Consider the following 22,928-nt stretch of genomic DNA (forward strand, 5'->3'; position numbering starts at 1 on the left):
GGTAAAGTGATCAGTGTAGACAGTACTGAATTAGTATGTTATGGTAAAGTGATCGGTGTAGACAGTACTGAATGAGTATGTTATGGTAAAGTGATCAGTGTAGACAGTACTGAATGAATATAATTATCATGGTAAAGTGATCAGTGTAGACAGTACTGAATAAGTATATCACTGTAAAGCGATCAGTGTAGACAGTACTGAATGATTGTATCATGAATAAGTGATCAGTGTAGACAGTGCAGGATAAATGAAATGTATTATGGTGCAAGGATCCTTTTGGACAATATCATCAAGTTCCAATCCTCCATGCCACTGTGTCAATTTACTGTGGACAGTTTTGTTAGGTTTCATTACACTGCTACTGTTACAAAATGGTCACTGTCATTCAAGTCAGTCTTCTGACATGTTATAGAGCTCTCCCGTACCACCAGAATATAGTTTGGTTTGAAGAGTTGTATGTCTGAGCTCTTTGCCTGTGGCTAGTTTGCATGGACGCAGACGTGGCAATGAGTTGCTGGTCAGACAGTGATGCAGACAGCGGTATGGTCAGGGTGTAACTGATGTCGTTGCCTTTCAGCCCTAGCCCCAACCAGAGCCCAGACTCCAAAAGTCGTCCTTCACAGATTCCGGTGTGGGCAGCATCGCGGAGGTAACTGGCATGGCAGCTGTACTTCCTGTGTTGTGTCAAGTCGCTCTCACCCCAGGTGCTGAGGGCAGATAACAAATCATGGACATGCCTGGCCTGCAGTCTGTGGTTGTGTGGGACTTGTTGTGCAGGGGAGCTAAGTTAACCATAAGGCCCTGTAGTCTGTGGTTGTGGGACTTGTTGTGCAGGGGAGCTAAGTTAACCATAAGGTCCTGTAGTCTGTGGTTGTGGGACTTGTTGTGCAGGGGAGCTAAGTTAACCATAAGGTCCTGCAGTCTGTGGTTGTGGGACTTGTTGTGCAGGGGAGCTAAGTTAACCATAAGGTCCTGCAGTCTGTGGTTGTGGGACTTGTTGTGCAGGGGAGCTAAGTTAACCATAAGGTCCTGCAGTCTGTGGTTGTGGGACTTGTTGTGCAGGGGAGCTAAGTTAACCATAAGGCCCTGCAGTCTGTGGTTATGGGACTTGTTCCACAATGGAACTGACCATGAGCACAGAGGAAGGTAACTGACATGCCTCTGGCCTGCAGTCTGTGGTTGTGTGTGACTTGTTCCACAGGGACAGCTAATGTGACAGTATTCTCACAGCACATGTGTGTTGTATGCATGTTACACAGCTGGCAGGAAATGGCAAACACCATAGCAGTGCAAGCAGGAATCACACAGTAATACATGGCCGTCATCAAACAGTTGCATGCTGCACATGGCATTGTGTGTCCATTGAATCCTTCAAGCTGCAAGTGCCACATGTGACAGTTGCTTGACACGCAGCATGGTGTGTCAGTGTGGTCCTTGTGAATGGTGTGTCAGTGTGATCCATGTGAATGGTACTGTGTCAGTGTGGTCCATGTGAATGGTGTGTCAGTGTGATCTATGTGAATGGTACTGTGTCAGTGTGGTCCATGTGAATGGTGTGACTGTGACAGATGGCAGGCAGCACTGTGAGGTGTGTACAGCAGGAGGCCTGCAGGAAAGGCTGGTGTTAGTGCTGACTGCTGGGTGCAGGGACCCAAGGGCGAGGTCTTTCCTCTGGGTGGCCACATACTCCGTAATTCACACTCTGTCCGACGGGGGCAGTAGCCGACTAGTTAAAGCGTTGGACTTTCAATCTTAGGATCCTAGGTTTGAAACTTGGCAATGGCACCTGGTGGGTAAAGGGTGCAGATTTTTCCAATCTCCCAGGGTCAACATATGTGCTGACCTGCTTGTGCCTGAACCCCCTTCATGTGTATATGCAAGCAGAAGATCAAATACGCACTTTAAAGATCTTGAAATCCATGTCAGTATTGGGTGTGTTATAGAAACAAGAACATAGCCAGTATGCACACCCCTGAAAATGGAGTATGACTGCCTACATGGTGGGGTGAAAACGGTCATACATGTAAAACCCCACTCGTATACATTGGAGTGAACGTGGGAAATGCAGCCCACAAAGAAAGAAGAAGAAGACACTCTGTCCCCACTTTCTCTAAATTCTGGTCCTTTCTGTTGTTGTTTTGGGGGCAGCAGTTCTTTTCAGTGTGAAGCCATTTTCTTTTGGAGTTCCCTTTGGCACCTTGGTTTGGGAGGGGGTCAGAGGGTGGGGGAAGGGAAGAGGGCATGGTACTGGGAGTGACATACAGGCAGGGGAGGGGGAGAGGGCATGGTACTGGCAGTGACATACAGGCAGGGGAGAGGGAGAGGGTATGGTGCTGGCAGAGACATACAGGCAGGGGAGGGGGAGAGGGTATGGTGCTGGCAGAGACATACAGGCAGGGGAGAGGGCATGGTACTGGGAGTGACATACAGGCAGGGGAGGGGGAGAGGGTATGGTACTGGCAGTGACATACAGGTGGGGGAGGGGGAGAGGGTATGGTACTGGCAGAGACATACAGGTGGGGGAGGGGGAGAGGGTATGGTACTGGCAGTGACATACAGGTGGGGGAGGGGGAGAGGGTATGGTACTGGCAGTGACATACAGGTGGGGGAGGGGGAGAGGGTATGGTACTGGCAGTGACATACAGGCAGGGGAGGGGGAGAGGGTATGGTACTGGCAGTGACATACAGGTGGGGGAGGGGGAGGGGGTATGGTACTGGCAGTGACATACAGGCAGGGGAGGGGGAGAGGGTATGGTACTGGCAGTGACATACAGGTGGGGGAGGGGGAGAGGGTATGGTACTGGGAGTGACATACAGGTGGGGGAGGGGGAGAGGGTATGGTACTGGCAGTGACATACAGGTGGGGGAGGGGGAGAGGGTATGGTACTGGCAGTGACATACAGGCAGGGGAGGGGGAGAGGGTATGGTACTGGCAGTGACATACAGGCAGGGGAGGGGGAGAGGGTATGGTACTGGCAGTGACATACAGGTGGGGGAGGGGGAGAGGGTATGGTACTGGCAGTGACATACAGGTGGGGGAGGGGGAGAGGGTATGGTACTGGCAGAGACATACAGGCAGGGGAGAGGGCAGGGTACTGGCAGAGACATACAGGCAGGGGAGAGGGCATGGTACTGGCAGAGACCTACAGACAGGGGAGAGGGGAGAGGGCAGGGTACTGGCAGAGACATACAGGCAGGGGAGAGGGGAGAGGGCATGGTACTGGCAGAGACATACAGGCAGGGGAGAGGGGAGAGGGCAGGGTACTGGCAGAGACCTACAGGCAGGGGAGAGGGGAGAGGGCAGGGTACTGGCAGAGACCTACAGGCAGGGGAGAGGGGAGAGGGCAGGGTACTGGCAGAGACCAACAGACAGGGGAGAGGGGAGAGGGCAGGGTACTGGCAGAGACCTACAGGCAGGGGAGAGGGGAGAGGGCAGGGTACTGGCAGAGACCAACAGACAGGGGAGAGGGGAGAGGGCAGGGTACTGGCAGAGACATACAGGCAGGGGAGAGGGGAGAGGGCAGGGTACTGGAAGTGACCTACAGGCAGGGGAGAGGGCATGGTACTGGCAGTGACCTACAGGCAGAGGAGAGGGGAGAGGGCAGGGTACTGGCAGAGACATACAGGCAGGGGAGAGGGCATGGTACTGGCAGTGACCTACAGGCAGAGGAGAGGGGAGAGGGCAGGGTACTGGCAGAGACATACAGGCAGGGGAGAGGGCATGGTACTGGCAGTGACCTACAGGCAGGGGAGAGGGCATGGTACTGGCAGTGACCTACAGGCAGAGGAGAGGGGAGAGGGCAGGGTACTGGCAGAGACATACAGGCAGGGGAGAGGGGAGAGGGCAGGGTACTGGCAGAGACATACAGGCAGGGGAGAGGGCAGGGTACTGGCAGTGACCTACAGGCAGGGGAGAGGGGAGAGGGCATGGTACTGGCAGTGACCTACAGGCAGGGGAGAGGGCATGGTACTGGCAGTGACCTACAGGCAGAGGAGAGGGGAGAGGGCAGGGTACTGGCAGAGACATACAGGCAGGGGAGAGGGGAGAGAGCATGGTACTGGCAGTGACCTACAGGCAGGGGAGAGGGCATGGTACTGGCAGTGACCTACAGGCAGAGGAGAGGGGAGAGGGCAGGGTACTGGCAGAGACATACAGGCAGGGGAGAGGGCAGGGTACTGGCAGTGACCTACAGGCAGGGGAGAGGGGAGAGGGCATGGTACTGGCAGTGACCTACAGGCAGGGGAGAGGGCATGGTACTGGCAGAGACATACAGGCAGGGGAGAGGGGAGAGGGCAGGGTACTGGCAGAGACATACAGGCAGGGGAGAGGGGAGAGGGCATGGTACTGGCAGAGACATACAGGCAGGGGAGAGGGGAGAGGGCAGGGTACTGGAAGTGACCTACAGGCAGGGGAGAGGGGAGAGGGCAGGGTACTGGCAGAGACATACAGGCAGGGGAGAGGGGAGAGGGCATGGTACTGGCAGTGACCTACAGGCAGGGGAGAGGGGAGAGGGCATGGTACTGGCAGAGACATACAGGCAGGGGAGAGGGGAGAGGGCATGGTACTGGAAGTGACCTACAGGCAGGGGAGAGGGGAGGGTACTGGCAGTGACCTACAGGCAGGGGAGAGGGGAGAGGGCAGGGTACTGGCAGTGACCTACAGGCAGGGATGGGGAGGTTTGTCAGGAGACAAGCGTAGAGGATTGAGATGAGGAATGGTCCCATTTGTCATGACTTTTTCCATGCATTCATTTAAAAAAACACAAAAAACTTGGAAGTAGCTGTTGCATCAATTTTACAAATTTTATGCAGTTATCCTCAGGAATACAGGTGTGTCCACTTATTTGGAAAATCAAACATTCAAAAGTGTGTGTCTGTCATTCCCGTGTGTAAGTGAATTTATGTTTCAGGTGTTTTCCACTTTACAAATTCAGTTCAGTTTCATTCTGAATGTAATAAAACCATCTATTTGCACAGTGAGAAACAGAATGTCTGTCTCATCTCCACCCCCACCCTCCCCCCACTTTTTGTTTTCTGCATGAACATGGACAAATCCACCAGTAGGATTTTTGTCAGTGGCTCATTTATACTGCTTACTACAGTGCAAGTGAGTGTGTGTGTGTGTGTGTGTGTGTGTAAGAAACTGACCAGAGCCATACTGTATGTGTGTGCGCATGCATGCATGCAGTTGTACATTCCATGTCACAGTCGTGTGGCAGTCTGGCTGTGTGTGTGAATGTCAGAGAACACGTGTGTTTTTGAGCTGTGCCTCACTGTATATGTTGTGTGTTTGTGTGTGCTGACAGTGAGGGTGACAAAGCCGGAGAGAAGAAGGACGCAGGAAAGAGTGGTGGAAACAAGGGAGGCAGCAAGACAGCAGGCAGCAGCATGAGCTCCCTTGGAGACCTGCCCTTCCTCTCCTCCACTGGTACTGGCAGCACTAAACCCACAGGTATGTTCTGCAGAGCTATGGGGTGACACAGTGTGTTCACTAAACCCACAGGTATGTTCTGCAGAACTATGGGGTGACACAGTGTGTTCACTGAACCCACAGGTATGTTCTGCAGAACTATGGGGTGACACAGTGTGTTCACTGAACCCACAGGTATGTTCTGCAGAACTATGGGGTGACACAGTGTGTTCACTGAACCCACAGGTATGTTCTGCAGAACTATGGGGTGACACAGTGTGTTCACTGAACCCACAGGTATGTTCTGCAGAGCTATGGTGACACAGTGTGTTCACTGAACCCACAGGTATGTTCTGCAGAACTATGGGGTGACACAGTGTGTTCACTGAACCCACAGGTATGTTCTGCAGAACTATGGGGTGACACAGTGTGTTCACTGAACCCACAGGTATGTTCTGCAGAGCTATGGTGACACAGTGTGTTCACTGAACCCACAGGTATGTTCTGCAGAACTATGGGGTGACACAGTGTGTTCACTGAACCCACAGGTATGTTCTGCAGAACTATGGGGTGACACAGTGTGTTCACTGAACCCACAGGTATGTTCTGCAGAACTATGGGGTGACACAGTGTGTTCACTGAACCCACAGGTATGTTCTGCAGAGCTATGGTGACACAGTGTGTTCACTGAACCCACAGGTATGTTCTGCAGAACTATGGGGTGACACAGTGTGTTCACTGAACCCACAGGTATGTTCTGCAGAGCTATGGTGACACAATGTGTTCACTAAACCCACAGGTATGTTCTGCAGAGCTGTGGGGTGACACAGTGTGTTCACTAAACCCACAGGTATGTTCTGCAGAGCTATGGGGTGACAGAGTGTGTTCACTAAACCCACAGGTATGTTCTGCAGAGCTGTAGGGTGACACAGTGTGTTCACTGAACCCACAGGTATGTTCTGCAGAGCTATGGTGACACAATGTGTTCACTAAACCCACAGGTCACAATACACACACACACACACACACACACACACACACACACACAGATCTACAAACTATACACAGAAACATACATATATGCACACAGCTGAAACACAGCAGATATCAAACTATTTGTAAGTACTCTGGTTCTCATGCATATACATACAACCATTGACATGCACACACAGACCGGCAAACATGCAGGCACACAGACCGGCAGGCACACAGACGGTGATCCACAGCTGATGGGTGTTGCCGTGTTCTCTGTGCCCCAGGGTCCAAGGCAAAAGACGGGTCATCCAATCTGAGGTCTCTGGATCGCCGCATGGCTGACCTGGGCATCGACAATGGTACGTCAGACATCACTGACATGCCATCTGTCAGCTGTCTTCACTTCTTTGATGTCAGATGGGCAGAAGGAGAGGGGTCAATTTGTGTCACTGAGCAGTTAGCAGGGGCTGTGTTGTTGTGCAGTCTGACATGTTGTGACTTTGTGTGGAGGGAGGGGGGGGCATCAGTCAGGAGCAGCGTCTGTTGTTGTGCAGCCTGACATGTTGTGACTTTGTGTGGAGGGAGGTGGGGGAGGGGGAGGGGGGCATCAGTCAGCAGTCAGGAGCAGTGTCTGTTGTTGTGCAGCCTGACATGTTGTGACTTTGTGTGGAGGGAGGTGGGGGAGGGGGAGGGGGGCATCAGTCAGCAGTCAGGAGCAGTGTCTGTTGTTGTTCAGCCTGACATGTTGTGACTTTGTGTGGAGGGAGGTGGGGGAGGGGGAGGGGGGCATCAGTCAGCAGTCAGGAGCAGTGTCTGTTGTTGTTCAGCCTGACATATTGTGACTTTGTGTGGAGGGAAGAGGGGAGGGGGGGGGGGGCATCAGTCAGGAGCAGTGTCTGTTGCTGTGCAGCCTGACATGTCACTTTGTGTGGAGGGAAGGGGGCAGGAGGGGGGGGGGGGGCATCAGTCAGGACCAATGTCTGTTGCTGTGCAGCCTGACACGTCATTTGTGTGGAGATCAGTCAGCAGTCAGGAGCAGTGTCTGTGCACTGACATGTTGTCACTTTGTGTGGAGGGAGGGGGGCCATCGGTTTGGAGATGGGTGCAAGACCCAAAATGGGTCTTGGACTGTCAATCTGAAGGGCCTGTGTTTGATACTGATGTCAGCAACTGTTGGGTTAAGGGTGGTATTGAGTATTTCCCATCTCCCAAATCAGTAGAGTGCATACCTATAAATCCCTTAATCTTCCTTCTTGTGTGTATGCATACTGAAGATGAAATACACCTTGTAACAATCCATGTCATTGTTCTTCAGGAAAATTACCCAGCATGTACTCCCCAAAAACAGAGTATAGGTTCCTGAATGGCAGGGTAAAACAATATTTCACATCAAGTCCCCTCACTTTCAAGTGAACAGGGGAGCTGTTGCCCACAAATGGAGAAGCAGAAGTTCAGAGACAGAAAGTAGTAAAGACAAAGAATGACAGAAAGGTGTGTGACCCAAACACAGGATGCATGCAGTCAGGACAGTTCACTGACCCATCCTTTCTGTTTCAGACATGCAAGATGACTTTGAGTATGAAGACGACTTCCAGAGCTCTGGGTAAGCAGGATCTATGCAGTTTTTACAATCTTGTTTAAAAGAAAAGTGAGCTGGCTGTCTCAAGTCAGTCTTTAAAAACTTACCCCACTTTGGGGTCCAGCCACTAACAAAGTCTTTGTTTGTTGTCTTTGTGTTTTGAAATGGACATGTGTTGATTATTTAATTTTTATCTGAACATGAGACAAAAATGTGATGGTGTCATGCAAGGGAGGTAAACTGTCGCACAAATAATGAACTTGTGGTGTGGCTCGGCACGGGGTTCTGACTGTCAACAGTGACGGTCAGCAGTTATTGACCTGCCTGTCAGGGCCTTGCTGCTAGCTGTCTGATCCATTCTCACCCTGCCTGTCTCACCACACAAGTAGTCTTCTCTCTCTGTCCACCGGCACTCTCCCTTTTCTTTCCCTGACAGCAGCAGTGTGTGTGTGTGTGTGTGACAGCCACAGCCTAAGCCAGAAGTCGCCCCGCAGCAAGGGGGAAGGGCGAGAACAGGCGGAGAATGGCAGTATAGCTGAGGAGATAGACGGTGAGGAGATAGACGAGGACATCTCCATCGAGGCCGACGACTTGCTGAAAAGTGAAAACAGTGGGGTAGGTTGCTGCCCTCCTGGGACTTATGTCTTGTCTGTCTCTCACTCCTTTCTCTCTCTCTCTCTCTCTTTACCTTACCAGCACGTCAGAGGGTTTGGAGTGAACAGTGGAAATTGGTATCTCAGTTTCTGTGAAAATTGGGAAATGTATGTCACTTCAAGTGTGTCAGTGGTAGGAGTGACCAGGGAAGATGACTGACAGGACCTGACAGTGGTGGGTGTGGCTAAGGAAGATGACTGACAGGACCTGATAGGGGTGGGCGTGGCCAGGGAAGATGACTGACGGGACCCGACAGTGGTGGGCACGGCTAAGGAAGATGACTGACATGACCTGATAGTGGTGGCATGGCCAAGGAAGATGACTAACATGACCGGACAATGGTGGGCATGGCCAAGGAAGATGATTGACATGACCTAAGTGGTGGGCGTGGCCAGGGAAGATGACTGAAGGACCTAGCAGTGGTGGGCATGACCAGGGAAGATGACAGACATGACCAGACAGTGGTGGGTGTGGCCTGGGAAGATGACTGACATGATGTGTGACCTATGTATTATGTGTGCAGTTTGAGGACATGACGGAGGACCACAGCATCTCCCAGATGGATGGAGGCTTTGACTACATGGAGGATCCACAACTGCCCTGACCTCCCACCTAAACACACACACCCCCCACACCCCCGACGTCTCCCTTCATCCTTGTACAGCACAACACCTCACTGACCTAGTTGTGTGGGAGGGGCGGAGTGAGTGCTGGTTGGGGTGGCAGTGTGTGTGCCCCCGACCGTGTAGAGTAGCAAGCAGCAGTCTGTCCTTCCCCCACACAGTGACATACCTACAGCAGCAATATTGTGTGTTTGGTGATATCAGACTGAAGCAGCAGTGACCATTGCTGGTCTCTGAACTGAAAACCAAACCTCCGCTCTCCACAGCATTTGGTGTTCATTGATAAAATATCCTCCCTTCTACCTGTATCGTGTATTATGCTTTGACGTGTGTGTGTGTGTGTAGTGTTCAGCTGTGTCAGTAGACGTAGTGTTGAGGGCAGGGTCCACTGCCCAGCATGAAGCAGTAGTGTGAAAGACAGGTGTTGAGGGCTGCACACAGCAGTAGTGTGGAAGATCCAGAGGTCAGAGTGACATGGAGGGATGCAAGCTGCTGGGACTGACGGGCTAGTTGGTGGCAGGTTCCTCAGTGTGTGTGTGTGTGTGCGCAGAGGGTGTAAGGGGAGGGGTGGAGTCTGGGTCAGTGCTCATCACCATGTGACAGTCACTGTGGTGTCACGTGTCACTGTGCTTGTGATGTGTCACTGTGGTAAGTGGCAGGGATGTGTCAGTCACAGGAAATGAGTCAGTCGCTATGGTATGGATGTCACTGTGGTAGTGGTGGAAACGAGTCAATTGCTGTGGTATGGATGTTAGTATAGTAGTGGTGGAAACGAGTCACTTGCTGTGGTATGGATGTTAGTATGGTAGTGGTGGAAATGAGTCAATTGCTGTGGTATGGATGTTAGTGTGGTAGTGGTGGAAATGAGTCAATTGCTGTGGTATGGATGTCAGTATGGTAGTGGTGGAAATGAGTCAATTGCTGTGGTATGGATGTTAGTGTGGTAGTGGTGGAAATGAGTCAATTGCTGTGGTATGGATGTCAGTATGGTAGTGGTGGAAATGCACCAGGCACTGTGGTAGTGGGAGATGTCACTGTGGTAGTGATGTGTCTGCTGTCATTCACTGATGTGGTAGAGATGTGTCACTGTGGTAGGGATGTGTAACTGGAAAATGAAAGGGGTTTCTCCGTCACTGGTAGTGGTATGTGTTGCTGTGGTAAGCAGTAGGGCTGTTTCAGTCACTGTGGTAGTGGTAGGCATGGCACTGTGGTAAGTGGAAGAGATGTTACTGTGGTAAATAGGGGAATATGTCAGTGGGTAGTGGTAGGCATGTCACTGTGGTAAATACGGGAATATGTTAGTCACTGGTAGTGGTAGAGACGTCACAGTGGTAGTGATGTGTGGCTGTGGTGAGTGGTAGTGCTGTCCGTCAGTGTGGTAGAAATGACCGGGTGATGTCAGGAGAGCAGTCCAGTGTCCTTGCAGTGCCGGTGATCCACAGTGGAGTCAGGGACAGCCCTGTCAGAGGGGACTCAATGTGCACAGCTACGTGGATATTCAACATTGCAGACGATGAGCTTCATGGACATTCAACATAGCTAAAGACAGAACCAAGAAGGGCAGTGATCACACAGTTCTGTGTCCTCGGTTTTCTGCACTCAGTGATTGATCATGTATAGAAAGTTGTGTTTTAAGTTCAGTCAGTCGTGCATAAAATCAACGGATGTTTTTAAAATATTTATTAGCTAACATATGTTACAGTTGTATAGTTTGCTGGGCCAAATCTTAATGAAGGAATTTTAGAGTGCGAGCAAGTGCGGGTGTTGTGGGTTTTTTTTTTATAATTATGGATTGGTTTTGGGGAAAGAGAGCCTATGCAGAGCAGCAAGTGACCAAGTGCTGACCGATAGTCACTTACCCAACACTTTTCCCATGATGTACATGTTCTCAGGTCATTCCAAACACTGCTTCTGTAGGAAAATCAAGGGTCCTCTGCAATCTGTGCTCCTGTGTGGAAAGAGCAAGGAAGCTTTAGATGTGTGTCGTGACGTTTTTCAACCCATGATAGAGGGCGTGGGTGAAGATGCCTGGGAAAAGAGGGGTGCGTGTCCAGTGTGCACACTGCAGGCAGCGAGATACCATGGGAAAAGAGGGGTGCGTGTCCAGTGTGCACACTGCAGGCAGGGAGATACCATGGGAAAAGAGGGGTGCGTGTCCAGTGCGCACACTGCAGGCAGCGAGATACCATGGGAAAAGAGGGGTGCGTGTCCAGTGCGCACACTGCAGGCAGGGAGATACCATGGGAAAAGAGGGGTGCGTGTCCAGTGTGCACACTGCAGGCAGCGAGATACCATGGGAAAAGAGGGGTGCGTGTCCAGTGTGCACACTGCAGGCAGCGAGATACCATGGGAAAAGAGGGGTGCGTGTCCAGTGCGCACACTGCAGGCAGGGGGATACCATGGGAAAAGAGGGGTGCGTGTCCAGTGTGCACACTGCAGGCAGGGGGATACCATGGGAAAAGAGGGGTGCATGTCCAGAGTGCACACTGCAGGCAGGGGGATACCATGGGAAAAGAGGAGTGTTCAGAGTGCACACTGCAGGCAGGGGGATACCATGGGAAAAGAGGGGTGTCCAGTGTGCACACAGCAGACAGGGAGATACCATGGGAAGAGGGGGCAGGGGGTTGTCCAGGGTGCACACTGCAGGGAGATACCAGTGCACCACCCATTCAGGGACAGTCATGGAGGAACTTTGTTTAATGTCCCATCACACACACTGGTGAATGTACAGTAGACGTTGTGCTTGAAGTATTATTTTTCACATTTTAATGTAATCATTTATTAACGGGCAGTCACCTGAACATGTACTGACAACCCCTTGCTTTGTGTGTGTGTAGAAAGTGCTGACCACAATTTCTTTTTCTTTGGGTATGACCACTGTCAATGTCTTCTTCATATTGTATAACCAAAAACAGTTTAGTGCTCATTTTTGTGGGGGTGTGGCCATATGTCATGATAGTGATGGCTGATCTTGGTGCGAGTGTGGCCATCTGTCACGGTAGTGTACTGGGAAAGATAGAAGAGAGCAGCAAAGAGGAAGACAGGAGGTGGTGTACAGATGTTGCTGTGATAGTGTGGGGTAAAGAGTGAGAGGCATGTCAGCTGGGGTCTGTGACTGGCTGTCTTGGTGGCCTCATGTGGGCAGCTTTTCTTCTCGTCTCTAGGTCAGAATAAACATGAATCCTACACGTTTGCTGCATCATAAATTGTACGTGTTCTTCACTGCATCATAGATTGTACATAAATTGTACGTGTTCTTCACTGCATCATAAATTGTACATGTTCTCCACTGCACCTTTTCCTGTCCCACACACACTGACGCCACATTTACTTCTGCATGCACACACCAGTCAACATGGACATGTGGTGTGCCTCTGTTGGAATCATTGACAGTTTGATAGTCATTGTATGGGTCTATTTCTCCATTGTGATGAACTTGTCCTATTACTGTTGGAGCAGCATGGACTGATCCCTGTGTATATTGCCAAACATTTAAAAATTCAAAACCATTTATAAATCTAAATGTATTATACCATTTTATGAATTAAATTGAAACACACCCTCTTTGAGAATTTAAAAAAAGGAATATGTTTCCCCTACTGCCAAATACAAGAATAAAAAATAGTGTCATTGTTTGCAGAACGTGTTGTGGCAGTTCACTCTGAATGTTGGGCCAGCCCCCCTCTGGGGAACAGTGATGAGGCATTGGGAAAGGAAATGGCTGAACTTGTTGCTCAGCTTCAGTCTTGTTCCAGATCAAGCCGTTCCCTTTTAAGTACCTTTTCATTTTCCTCCTTGCTTTCAGCGGGCTGAAAGGTGTGTGTGAAGGAGCCAACAGATGGAAGTGGAGCAGAGAGTGCAGGATATCACATAGTATGTCACTCTAATCATCCTTTAACCAGTTCAGTGCCAGAAAAAAATTTTTTTAAAGTGCTCTCCCCTTGCCAGGGAATTTTGAGGATTTGGGGGTAATTAATCACAAAAAATTCTAGCACAAAAGTTACGGGCGATACAGAAAGAAAGTAAATGTTTTTGTGAAGGAAAATGGTAGATTCTGCTTCTGGACTTTTTTTTTTCACAATTAGGTCGATTGTAGGTAACTGTTCAGGCATGTAAAGTCAAGATAATTTTTGTACAACAAAAAAGTCTATTTCCACCTCTACATAATGACATCCATAAAGAAAAGAAACAAAATACAGCAAGAAATAGCATGCCTATTGTCAGATTATACCTGTAGAAGAAATTAAAACAGGTTATAAGTTTATGAAAACAAATTACAGCTTGTGCAGACATGTAAGTAAATCACTGCCCCAACAATGACAAAGGTGGGTAAAGTCAACATAAAAGCCATTAAAAGGTCAATCACGGTCTCAGAAGCTGAGATGGCAAGCTTTTTGACAACAAAGAGCGTTTGCAAGTGAGAGGGTGAAGTTCTTTGATGACGTTGACACCTTCCAGCTTGCCACCTCTTCAAACAAGTGATCCAGCTAAAAAAAAAAAAAAAAAAGTGTTAAAAACAAAAAGCATGTGTTTCACAGCCAGTGCAGGTTCAGCCCTGCGTTTCATGAAAATTGTGGGGCATTGGCAGCTGTCAATTCCCTTCTGTCTGCTTTGAAATGTGAGTACACTCTTCCCAAAAGCCACGCCCCCTAGGTCATTGACCTCTGGCTGGCATTCGACCTATCGTCTTACACAACTGCTCTTCCTCTCCTCCCCTTCTTCCAACGCTCGCTGCACATATTCTGTCAGTCATAGCCAGTTGTTCAAAAACGCTGTCTGATTGGATGGACGGACTGCATTACCACCATCAAATGGGCAGTCAGTTTTATCACTGTCGTTGTCAATAACCTTCGTTTTCAAACCAATCATCAGACAAGAGAGATCTTCTCCATCACAAAAGCTGTCCATAATCACAGGCAGAGCTTTCAGAATTGTGTAAATCTGCTGACAGCGACTATTTGCTTTACTGGATACAGTTTTCAACACATTTTCTTGCACATGATAACCACCCCCTTTTCCATGCATTTATCACGTGGTTGGTTAGCAAATCATTATTGAGTAGAAAGGGGTCTTCTACCTGATGAATGTTCATTTAAATAGTATTTTTATAATCCAGACACATCAAACTAACTGTTCAGAGTCCGTTTATGTGAATTGAACCAAACTCCAATAAAGGAAAATTTGGAACATATGCAGGACGTTGGAGGACGTCTTATAGGCACTATGGCAATACTTTTTGTAGGTCAGCTGACGTCTTATAGGCACTCTACTGGTTAAATACTTGAACTGTGCTCTGTATATTTACTACTCGCACACTGTGTGTGTATTCAATGTAATATGCCAGTGCCACACAGAAGTGGTTGGCAACTAATTATGCAATTTTAAATAATAATAAAATAAAGAAATCCAGTTACTCTGACATGGTTGTTTTGGTGTTTCCTGTGGCTGAGTGGTTTGGGAGTGAAAGATAAATGAAGGCTTGCATTCTCTCAAACCATCCTGTCTCCCATAAACACAAACCCCAAGAATCTTTAATATTTCTTTATTCAAAAGTGTCCTGATAAAATTAACTTGAAGACTGCATGCAAAGCATGTTCTGACAAAGCATAGTGGTATTTGTATGACATGAAAAATGTTCTGACAAAGCATAGTGGTATTTGTATGGCATGAAAGATAACTTTTGTGAACCAAGAAGGGGGAAGATGCAGCCAACCTAACACACACTGGACCACTCACTCCACAGACGTCGACACACAACCTGACACCTAGCACTACATCCATTTCTCCCATTGCAGTTCATTCAGATTCACTTGTTTGTTTTTTCCTCTCTCCTGTCTAACAAAGTCTTCAAATAGTGGCGGTGGGTTAGTTTACTCTGTGTGTGTGTGTGTGTGTGTGTGCGTGCATGTGCGTGTGAGCTTGTTCTGTGTGTGTGTGTTCTATTTCCTCATGTGCCCTTATATGTCATTGTGCATGGGGCACTTAGGAGTCCATCACATGGGGAGATTGCGCCATATGAGAACCATATGTTGTTGTTTTTGTCAAACTACTCTCCAAACACGACAGGAGCATCTCATACTTGACCTTTTCCCATAAAAAGTCACTACCTTTTCGGTCTTATGAAGAGCAAGAGCATTTCTGCAGGACAGCAATCAGTGCATGTACACAACCTACCACTGTCACTGAAATCATCCTTTGCCCTCCCACTCCCTTCCCACTCTACTTCCCTCCACATGTTCCAGCCAACCTTCCCCTGACAAAACCAAAGCGTTCCAAGAGGGTTTAAGTCTGACACTCAGTCATCACATACCATAAACAGTCTCTGACACTCAGTCATCACATACCATAAACAGTCTCTGACACTCAGTCATCACATACCATAAACAGTCTGGCACACAGTCATCACATACCATAAACAGTCTGACACAAAGTCATCACATACCATAAACAGTCTCAGACACACAGTCATAACATACCATAAAGTCTGACACAGTCATCACATACCATAAACAGTCTGACACACAGTCATCACACACCATAAACAGTCTGACACACAGTCATCACATACCATAAACAGTCTGACACACAGTCGTCAAATACCATAAACAGTCTGACACACAGTCATCACATAGCATAAACAGTCTACACACAGTCATCACAACCATAAACAGTCTGACACACAGTCATCACATACCATAAACAGTCTGGCACACAGTCGTCAAATACCATAAACAGTCTGACACACAGTCATCACATAGCATAAACAGTCTGACATTCAGTCATCACACACCATAAACAGTCCCTGACACTCTGTCATCACATACCATAAACAGTCTCAGACACACAACACATACCATAAAGTCTTACACACAGTCATCACATACCATAAACAGTATGACACACAGTCATCACATAGCATAAACAGTCTGACATTCAGTCATCACACACCATAAACAGTCCCTGACACTCAGTCATCACATACCATAAACAGTCTGACACACCCACAGTCTCAAACACACAACACATACCATAAACAGTCTGACACTCAGTCATCACACACCATAAACAGTCTGACACAGTCATCACATACCATAAACAGTCTGACACACAGTCATCACATACCATAAACAGTCTGACACTCAGTCATCACATACCATAAACAGTCTGACACACAGTCATCACACACCATAAACAGTCTGACACAGTCATCACATACCATAAACAGTCTGACACACAGTCATCACATACCATAAACAGTCTGACACAGTCATCACATACCATAAACAGTCTGACACAGTCATCACATACCATAAACAGTCTGACACAGTCATCACACACCATAAACAGTCTGACACACAGTCATCACATACCATAAACAGTCTGACACTCAGTCATCACATACCATAAACAGTCTGACACACAGTCATCACATACCATAAACAGTCTGACACTCAATCATCACATACTATAAACAGTCTGACACACAGTCATCACACACCATAAACAGTCCCTGACACTCAGTCATCACATACCATAAACAGTCTGACACAGTCATCACATACCATAAACAGTCTGACACAGTCATCACATACCATAAACAGTCTGACACACAGTCATCACATACCATAAACAGTCTGACACAGTCATCACATACCATAAACAGTCTGACACACAGTCATCACACACCATAAACAGTCCCTGACACTCAGTCATCACATACCATAAACAGTCTGACACAGTCATCACACACCATAAACAGTCTCTGACAGTCATCACACACCATAAACAATCCCTGACAGACATCACATACCATGAACAGTCTCTGACACTTGGTCACTTCATACCATAAACAGTCTGACACACAGTCATCACATACCATAAACAGTTTCACACACAATCATCACATACCATAAACAGTCTCGGACATACAATCAACACACAATAAACTGTCTCAGACAAACCAACAACACATACCATAAAGTCTCGGGCACACAATCAACACATTCAATAAACTCTCAGACAAACCATCAACATATACCATAAACTGTCTCAAACACACCACCAACACATAAAGAAACTGTCTCAGACAAACCATCAACATATACCATAAACTGTCTCAGACACCATCAACACACACCATAAACAGTCTCAGACAAACCATCAACACATACCATAAACTGTCTCAGACACACAATCAACAAATACCACACATCACATGATAGGGGGGTTGGAGGGGGGGGGTCCATTGAGAACATCCCTTTTTTTTTTCCTTGACCACACACAAACCTACCATACAGTCTTAAAGCAGTAGTCCAATAAACATACATATAAAAAAAAAAAACACCAAAAGATCCCAACTCAATTTTGCTAATGTGGTTAGCTCCCTCTAAAGGACTCCACAAAACAGAAAATGTGGGAAATACAGCCACACAGGCACCCCTTCTTTTGTCTCCAGTTCTCCATCTGCCCCTCCCTAATCATTTCCCTTACCCCTTGACCTACTGCCTGACACCTCAGTATACACACATGCCAGCACAGGGACATAAACACATGTGAGCACACATCCATGCATACACACACATGCAGAAAGTTAGAAAAACAAATTATGCAGGTAATGTCTATCCTATGTATTCCAAGTGCCAACAGATAGTGCAATGGCACAGTGTTAGTCCTGCAGTACCTATCCAATACCAACCCTCTTCTTTCCATGAAATAAGGTCCCACACTAGGTCCCAAATATGGTAACTATATCATCCCTCCTATTTCTGTAAGAAGATTTTTGACACTGTGTTCCAAGTAAGGAAGCTGTACAATCTCCAAGGTCACTTCACTATTCTGAATGGTTCTGTGACTGGGTATATGTTCACCATGACTACACAGTCATAGCCTGTGCACACAGTGCATCAGGCAGTATATGTACTGAACCACTTTCCTCCCTTCACACCTACTGATCTGAATCACACACACACACACACACCTTTCTCCATTTTTCCTTCTTTCCCCATGCGAGCTTAGTACCCACAACATATGGAAGATGCACGTGAATGTCTCTCAGTGATAACAGAATCGATGTACTACTCAAAAGATCAGACTGGTGCACCAAAAGAACCCTTTACAAACCAGCATCAAACAAAACTGCTGGTGGCAGCCTGGCTTCACCGTCTCCGCAGTGAGGGGGACCTGCAAGCAGACAAGCAGTTGGCCAAACCACCGCCACACTGAAACACTCACACGCCACCCTTCTTCCTCCACACAACACCAACACAGTCCAAGGCAACACACACACACAAACCTACTTCCGTGTACTTCATCCTGAAAAGGAAAGGGGTTTGGGGTTAGTTGCTATTTTGGGTTTTCTCTGTCTTCCGTGTTCCTTGTCCTCATTCATTCTTTTGCTCAACGTCTAATGGGTCTATCCACATTTGTGATTTTAGACAAATAAAATCCTGTCAGTGGTGGGCTGCCCTCTCACTGTGCCACACCCAGTGTCACTCTGCCTCCAGCAGTGAGCAGTCCAGTGTCTGGTCACAAGAGTTATTAAACCTCTTGCTCTTTGTACAGGGCTACTTCCAGCAGTGAGCAGTGCTGTCTGGCCACGCTCAGAGTTAAATCCCTCTTGTTCTTTGTACAGTGTTGGAATGCATGGCTCAAAAGACTGAGAAAAAGAAAAACAATATCCTTCTACAGTGTTTCAATAACCCGGTCAAAAGACCCAGTGCACAATACATCTTTTACAGTGTTTGAAATTGTGTGTCAAAAATCTGAGACAATCTTTGTACAGTGTCCGAGTCGGTCAAAATAACCATAATGTAGCTTTCCACAATGTTTGAATAAGTGGGTCAAAAGACAGACATAAATTTGTAAAATGTTTGAATATGTGGTTCAAAATACACACAATATATCTTTGTACAGTGTTTGAATAAGTGGGTCAAGGAACACAATATACGTTTGTACAGAGTCTGAATTTATGTGGGTCAAAATACCCACAATATATAGTACAATGTGTGAATATATGGGTCAAAATACCCACAATCTCTTTGTACAGTGTTTGAGTAAGTGGGTCAAAAGAACACAATATATCTTTGTACAGTAAGTGGGTCATAATACCCACAATGTATCTTTGTACAGTGAGTAAGAGAGTCAAAATACTCACGATATATTGTTTTACAATGTTTGCATATGTGGGTCATAATACCCATAATATATCATTGCACAGTGTTTGAATATGTGGGTCAAAAGACCACAATATATCTTTGTAGTGTCTGAATATTTGGGTTAAAAAAAAAACTGAGACAATATATCTCCATACAATAAGTAAGTCAAAATATCCACATTACATCTTTGTACAGTGTTTGAATACACTGAATATGTGGGTCATAATACCCACAACATATCTTTATACAGTGTTTGAGTATGTCAGTCAAAATACCCACAATATACCATTGTACAGTGTTTTAATATGTCGGTCAAAAGACTAAATACACATTATAACTGAAGCACAAACATTTGTGCAACAAAACAGTTTTTTTTAACAGAATGTTGGGTTTATGCTAAGGTCATACGTCTCCTTTTTTTTCACAGCAAATGTAGTAGGGTGTATATGATGGACAACTATGTCCACAAATTTCTAACCTTCTGTCTGGATTATGGAACTCACAAAACTGAACCCCCAAAAAAGATACAAAGACAGTGTCACCAACCCACGCAATCATAGCACACTGATACCACCATTCTGACACATACAGGCTGTCTTTTATTTTCCAGTCTAAAGTGCACCAAGTCAGCATCACAATCCCCAGGCCACCTATCCAAACTGCCCCACTCTGTCACACCTGACCTGTCAAGTCTCTAGCCCTAGCAGTCCAAGAGAAATATCAATAGCTTCTTCTTTGTTTCGTGTGCGTCCCATCATTTGCATTGAATGAAAGGCCACAGAAGTATGGTGTGTGTTGTTTTTTTCTTTCTATCTTTGACGATCAGAATGAAAACAATACTGCAATGGAGGTCTCTTGAGGTTTGGAACAATGTAACAAGGCTGTACTGTTTGTATCACACCATATTCCATTCTTCATCACACTGTGTTCCAACATCAACTGAGCCAGACACCTGCAGTGTTGGTCAGCAGCACTTTCATTGACACATCCATGAAGTGGATGACCCTCGACTAGGTGATCCCAGTCTTCCCATTTGAGCTCCAAGCATGCTCAACTCTGGGTTCTACCTCTGATGGGTCTTTGACTTGTGTTCTCCCAGTTGTGATTTCAGCGGCGTTTAGTGTTGTCTGTTCTGATTCAACAATAGTCATTTCAGTGGTGTTCAGTGCTGTCTGTCCTGATTCAACACTAGTCATTTCAGTGGTGTTCAGTGCTGTCTGTTCTGATTCAACACTAGCCATTTCAGTGCTGTCTGTTCTGATTCAACACTAGCCATTTCAGTGCTGTCTGTTCTAATTCAACACTAGCCATTTCAGTGCTGTCTGTTCTAATTCAACACTAGCCATTTCAGTGCTGTCTGTTCTAATTCAACACTAGTCATTTCAGTGCTGTCTGTTCTGATTCAACACTAGCCATTTCAGTGGTGTTCAGTGCTGTCTGTTCTAATTCAACACTAGCCATTTCAGTGCTGTCTGTTCTGATTCAACACTAGCCATTTCAGTGGTGTTCAGTGCTGTCTGTTCTAATTCAACACTAGCCATTTCAGTGCTGTCTGTTCTGATTCAACACTAGCCATTTCAGTGGTGTTCAGTGCTGTCTGTTCTGATTCAACACTTGCCATTTCAGTGGTGTTCAGTGCTGTCTGTTCTAATTCAACACTAGCCATTTCAGTGGTGTTCAGTGCTGTCTGTTCTAATTCAACACTAGCCATTTCAGTGCTGTCTGTTCTAATTCAACACTAACCATTTCAGTGGTGGTCAGTGCTGCCTGTTCTAATTCAACAAAGGCAACCCAACAAACCACCACCTTTCTCACACAAACACACACGCACACACACATACTCACACACACACACATACTCACACACACAAGGAGGGGAGAAAGGGAGAAGGAAACGTACCTGGACCTGGATCTACTCTTGTGCTTTCTGGACTTCTTACCACTGCGCTCGTACCCATCACCATGACTGTCTCTGCTGGAACCATGTCTGACGTTCGAGTCCTTGCTGTTCCGGTGTCGCCCTCCCCGCTCGCTGCCAGATGACCCTGACCTTGACCTCCTCCTTTTACGTGATTTGCTTTTGGTATCAGAGCGCTTGGAGACTTTACCGCCCCGCTCTCTCTCATCGCGAGACCTACTGCGACTTGCCCGGTCCCTGTGGCGACCACGGGTTCGAGACTCGCTATAACTGTCTCTACTCTGGCTGCGACTGGCTCGCTCATACTCCTCATACCTCTCCCTGCTAGCACTACGGCCCCGTCTCCCCTCTCTCCCCCTGCTCTCACTTCTCCTCCTCCTCCTCCTCTCTCTCTCCCTGCTTCTGCTCCTTCTGTCTTCTGGGCTAGAGCTGGCGTAGCGTCTCCTGTGGTAGCCCTCCTCCCTGTGTCTGCCCCAGCTACCCTCACTGTCCACCTCCCCACTGGTGCTCCCCTGCCCCCTCCTCCTCCCTCCCCGTTCAGAACCTCCGCTTCCTTCTCTGCCCCTCTCTCCGCTCCGCTTGTCCCTACTCCCTCTCCTCTCCTCGCTCTCCCCTCTCTTTCTCTTTTTGTCTTTGGATTTTTCCTTCTCTCTGCGCTTCTTTTTGTCTGCCTTCCTGCTTCCACTCCCTCTATCGCTGTCCCCCTCCTCCCTCCTCTTCTCCTTCCCCCTCTCACCCCCATCCCTCTTCCGCCGCTTGTCAGTGTCCACACTGTCCCTCTTCCTGCCCTTCCCCTCCTCCGCCCCCTCCCTCCTCTTCCTGTCCCACTGTTTTTCCACCCACTCCTCTGAGTCTCCCTGTTTCCTGCCTTTCTCACTCTTCTCTGGTCTGGACGTTTTCTTCTTCCTCTTTTTCCCCCTTGAATTGGAGTCAGACTCAGGGGAGCTTTCACTGTCACTGGAACTAGAGCTAGAAGAACTAGAGGAGGAGTCTGAGGTTGAGGAGCTGGACTCTGTGCTCTCTTCTTTCTTCACTTTGGACTTGGGTTTTTTGGAATCCTTGTGTTGTTCGCTCTCACTGCTGTCTACTTTAACTACTTCCCTGGATACCTGTTTAGGCTCTACCCATTCCCCCTTGGCTTTTGTCCCCCCCTTGCCCTCCTGATCACTATCAATCCCTGGGATTGTTGTGTCCTCCTTGTTAAAGGACAGCGGCTGAGCTGCTTCCCTCAGAGGGTTTTTCAAGCATTCTGGAACCTCAGGTTCAGCCTTGTAATCTGAAACAAAGCACACAATATAACACCATTAGCTCAGTGATTCACTATACAAACCAATGAGAAAATCTGTGGAGGAGAAAGGGGTGGGGTGGGGAGGTAAAGGTATCAATAAAATCATTCAAAAACAGGAAATATGAACTGCATCAGTCAATCTAAAACAAAAAGTAGCTCACCATCAGACTATCAAACCTGACTTCAAAAAGTTCATGTCCCCTTGTTGATCACCATACATGTACGCTGGCAACCCTGTTTAACTTTGACCCCAGCTAGGACAGCTAGGCCTCTAACTGCAGGGTGAACTAGGGTTAGGCAGGACAGAGTGGCCAAAAAAAGAAAACC

General features: G+C 47.6%; 2 protein-coding genes across 8 annotated transcripts in view; one reads left to right on the forward strand and one right to left on the reverse strand.

Moving 5' to 3' along the window:
* Positions 1 to 14,670, forward strand: part of LOC143298352 (uncharacterized) — a 40,572-nt gene extending 25,902 nt beyond the window's left edge. For 3 of the 5 annotated variants that reach the window (XM_076611234.1, XM_076611236.1, XM_076611237.1), the window contains 5 exons: positions 5,307 to 5,452; positions 6,670 to 6,744; positions 7,943 to 7,988; positions 8,429 to 8,579; positions 9,142 to 14,669. In XM_076611234.1, the coding sequence (XP_076467349.1) occupies positions 5,307 to 5,452; positions 6,670 to 6,744; positions 7,943 to 7,988; positions 8,429 to 8,579; positions 9,142 to 9,222 (499 nt within the window). In that variant the 3' untranslated portion in view covers positions 9,223 to 14,669. Of the gene's footprint in view, positions 1 to 5,306; positions 5,453 to 6,669; positions 6,745 to 7,942; positions 7,989 to 8,428; positions 8,580 to 9,141 lie in introns of all 5 variants that reach the window. The other 2 variants (XM_076611235.1, XM_076611238.1) reach the window with 1 other exon arrangement.
* Positions 14,671 to 15,907: 1,237 nt separating this feature from the next.
* LOC143298353 (uncharacterized) overlaps positions 15,908 to 22,928 on the reverse strand; it is a 29,270-nt gene continuing 22,249 nt past the window's right edge. For 2 of the 3 annotated variants that reach the window (XM_076611241.1, XM_076611239.1), the window contains exon 12: positions 15,908 to 22,589. In XM_076611241.1, coding sequence (XP_076467356.1) covers positions 21,088 to 22,589 — 1,502 coding nt within the window. In that variant the 3' untranslated portion in view covers positions 15,908 to 21,087. The remainder of the gene's footprint in view (positions 22,590 to 22,928) is intronic. The other variant, XM_076611242.1, reaches the window with a different exon arrangement.

The sequence above is a fragment of the Babylonia areolata genome, chromosome 23, assembly GCF_041734735.1.
Source record: "Babylonia areolata isolate BAREFJ2019XMU chromosome 23, ASM4173473v1, whole genome shotgun sequence".
NCBI classification, from domain to species: Eukaryota; Metazoa; Mollusca; class Gastropoda; order Neogastropoda; family Buccinidae; genus Babylonia; species Babylonia areolata.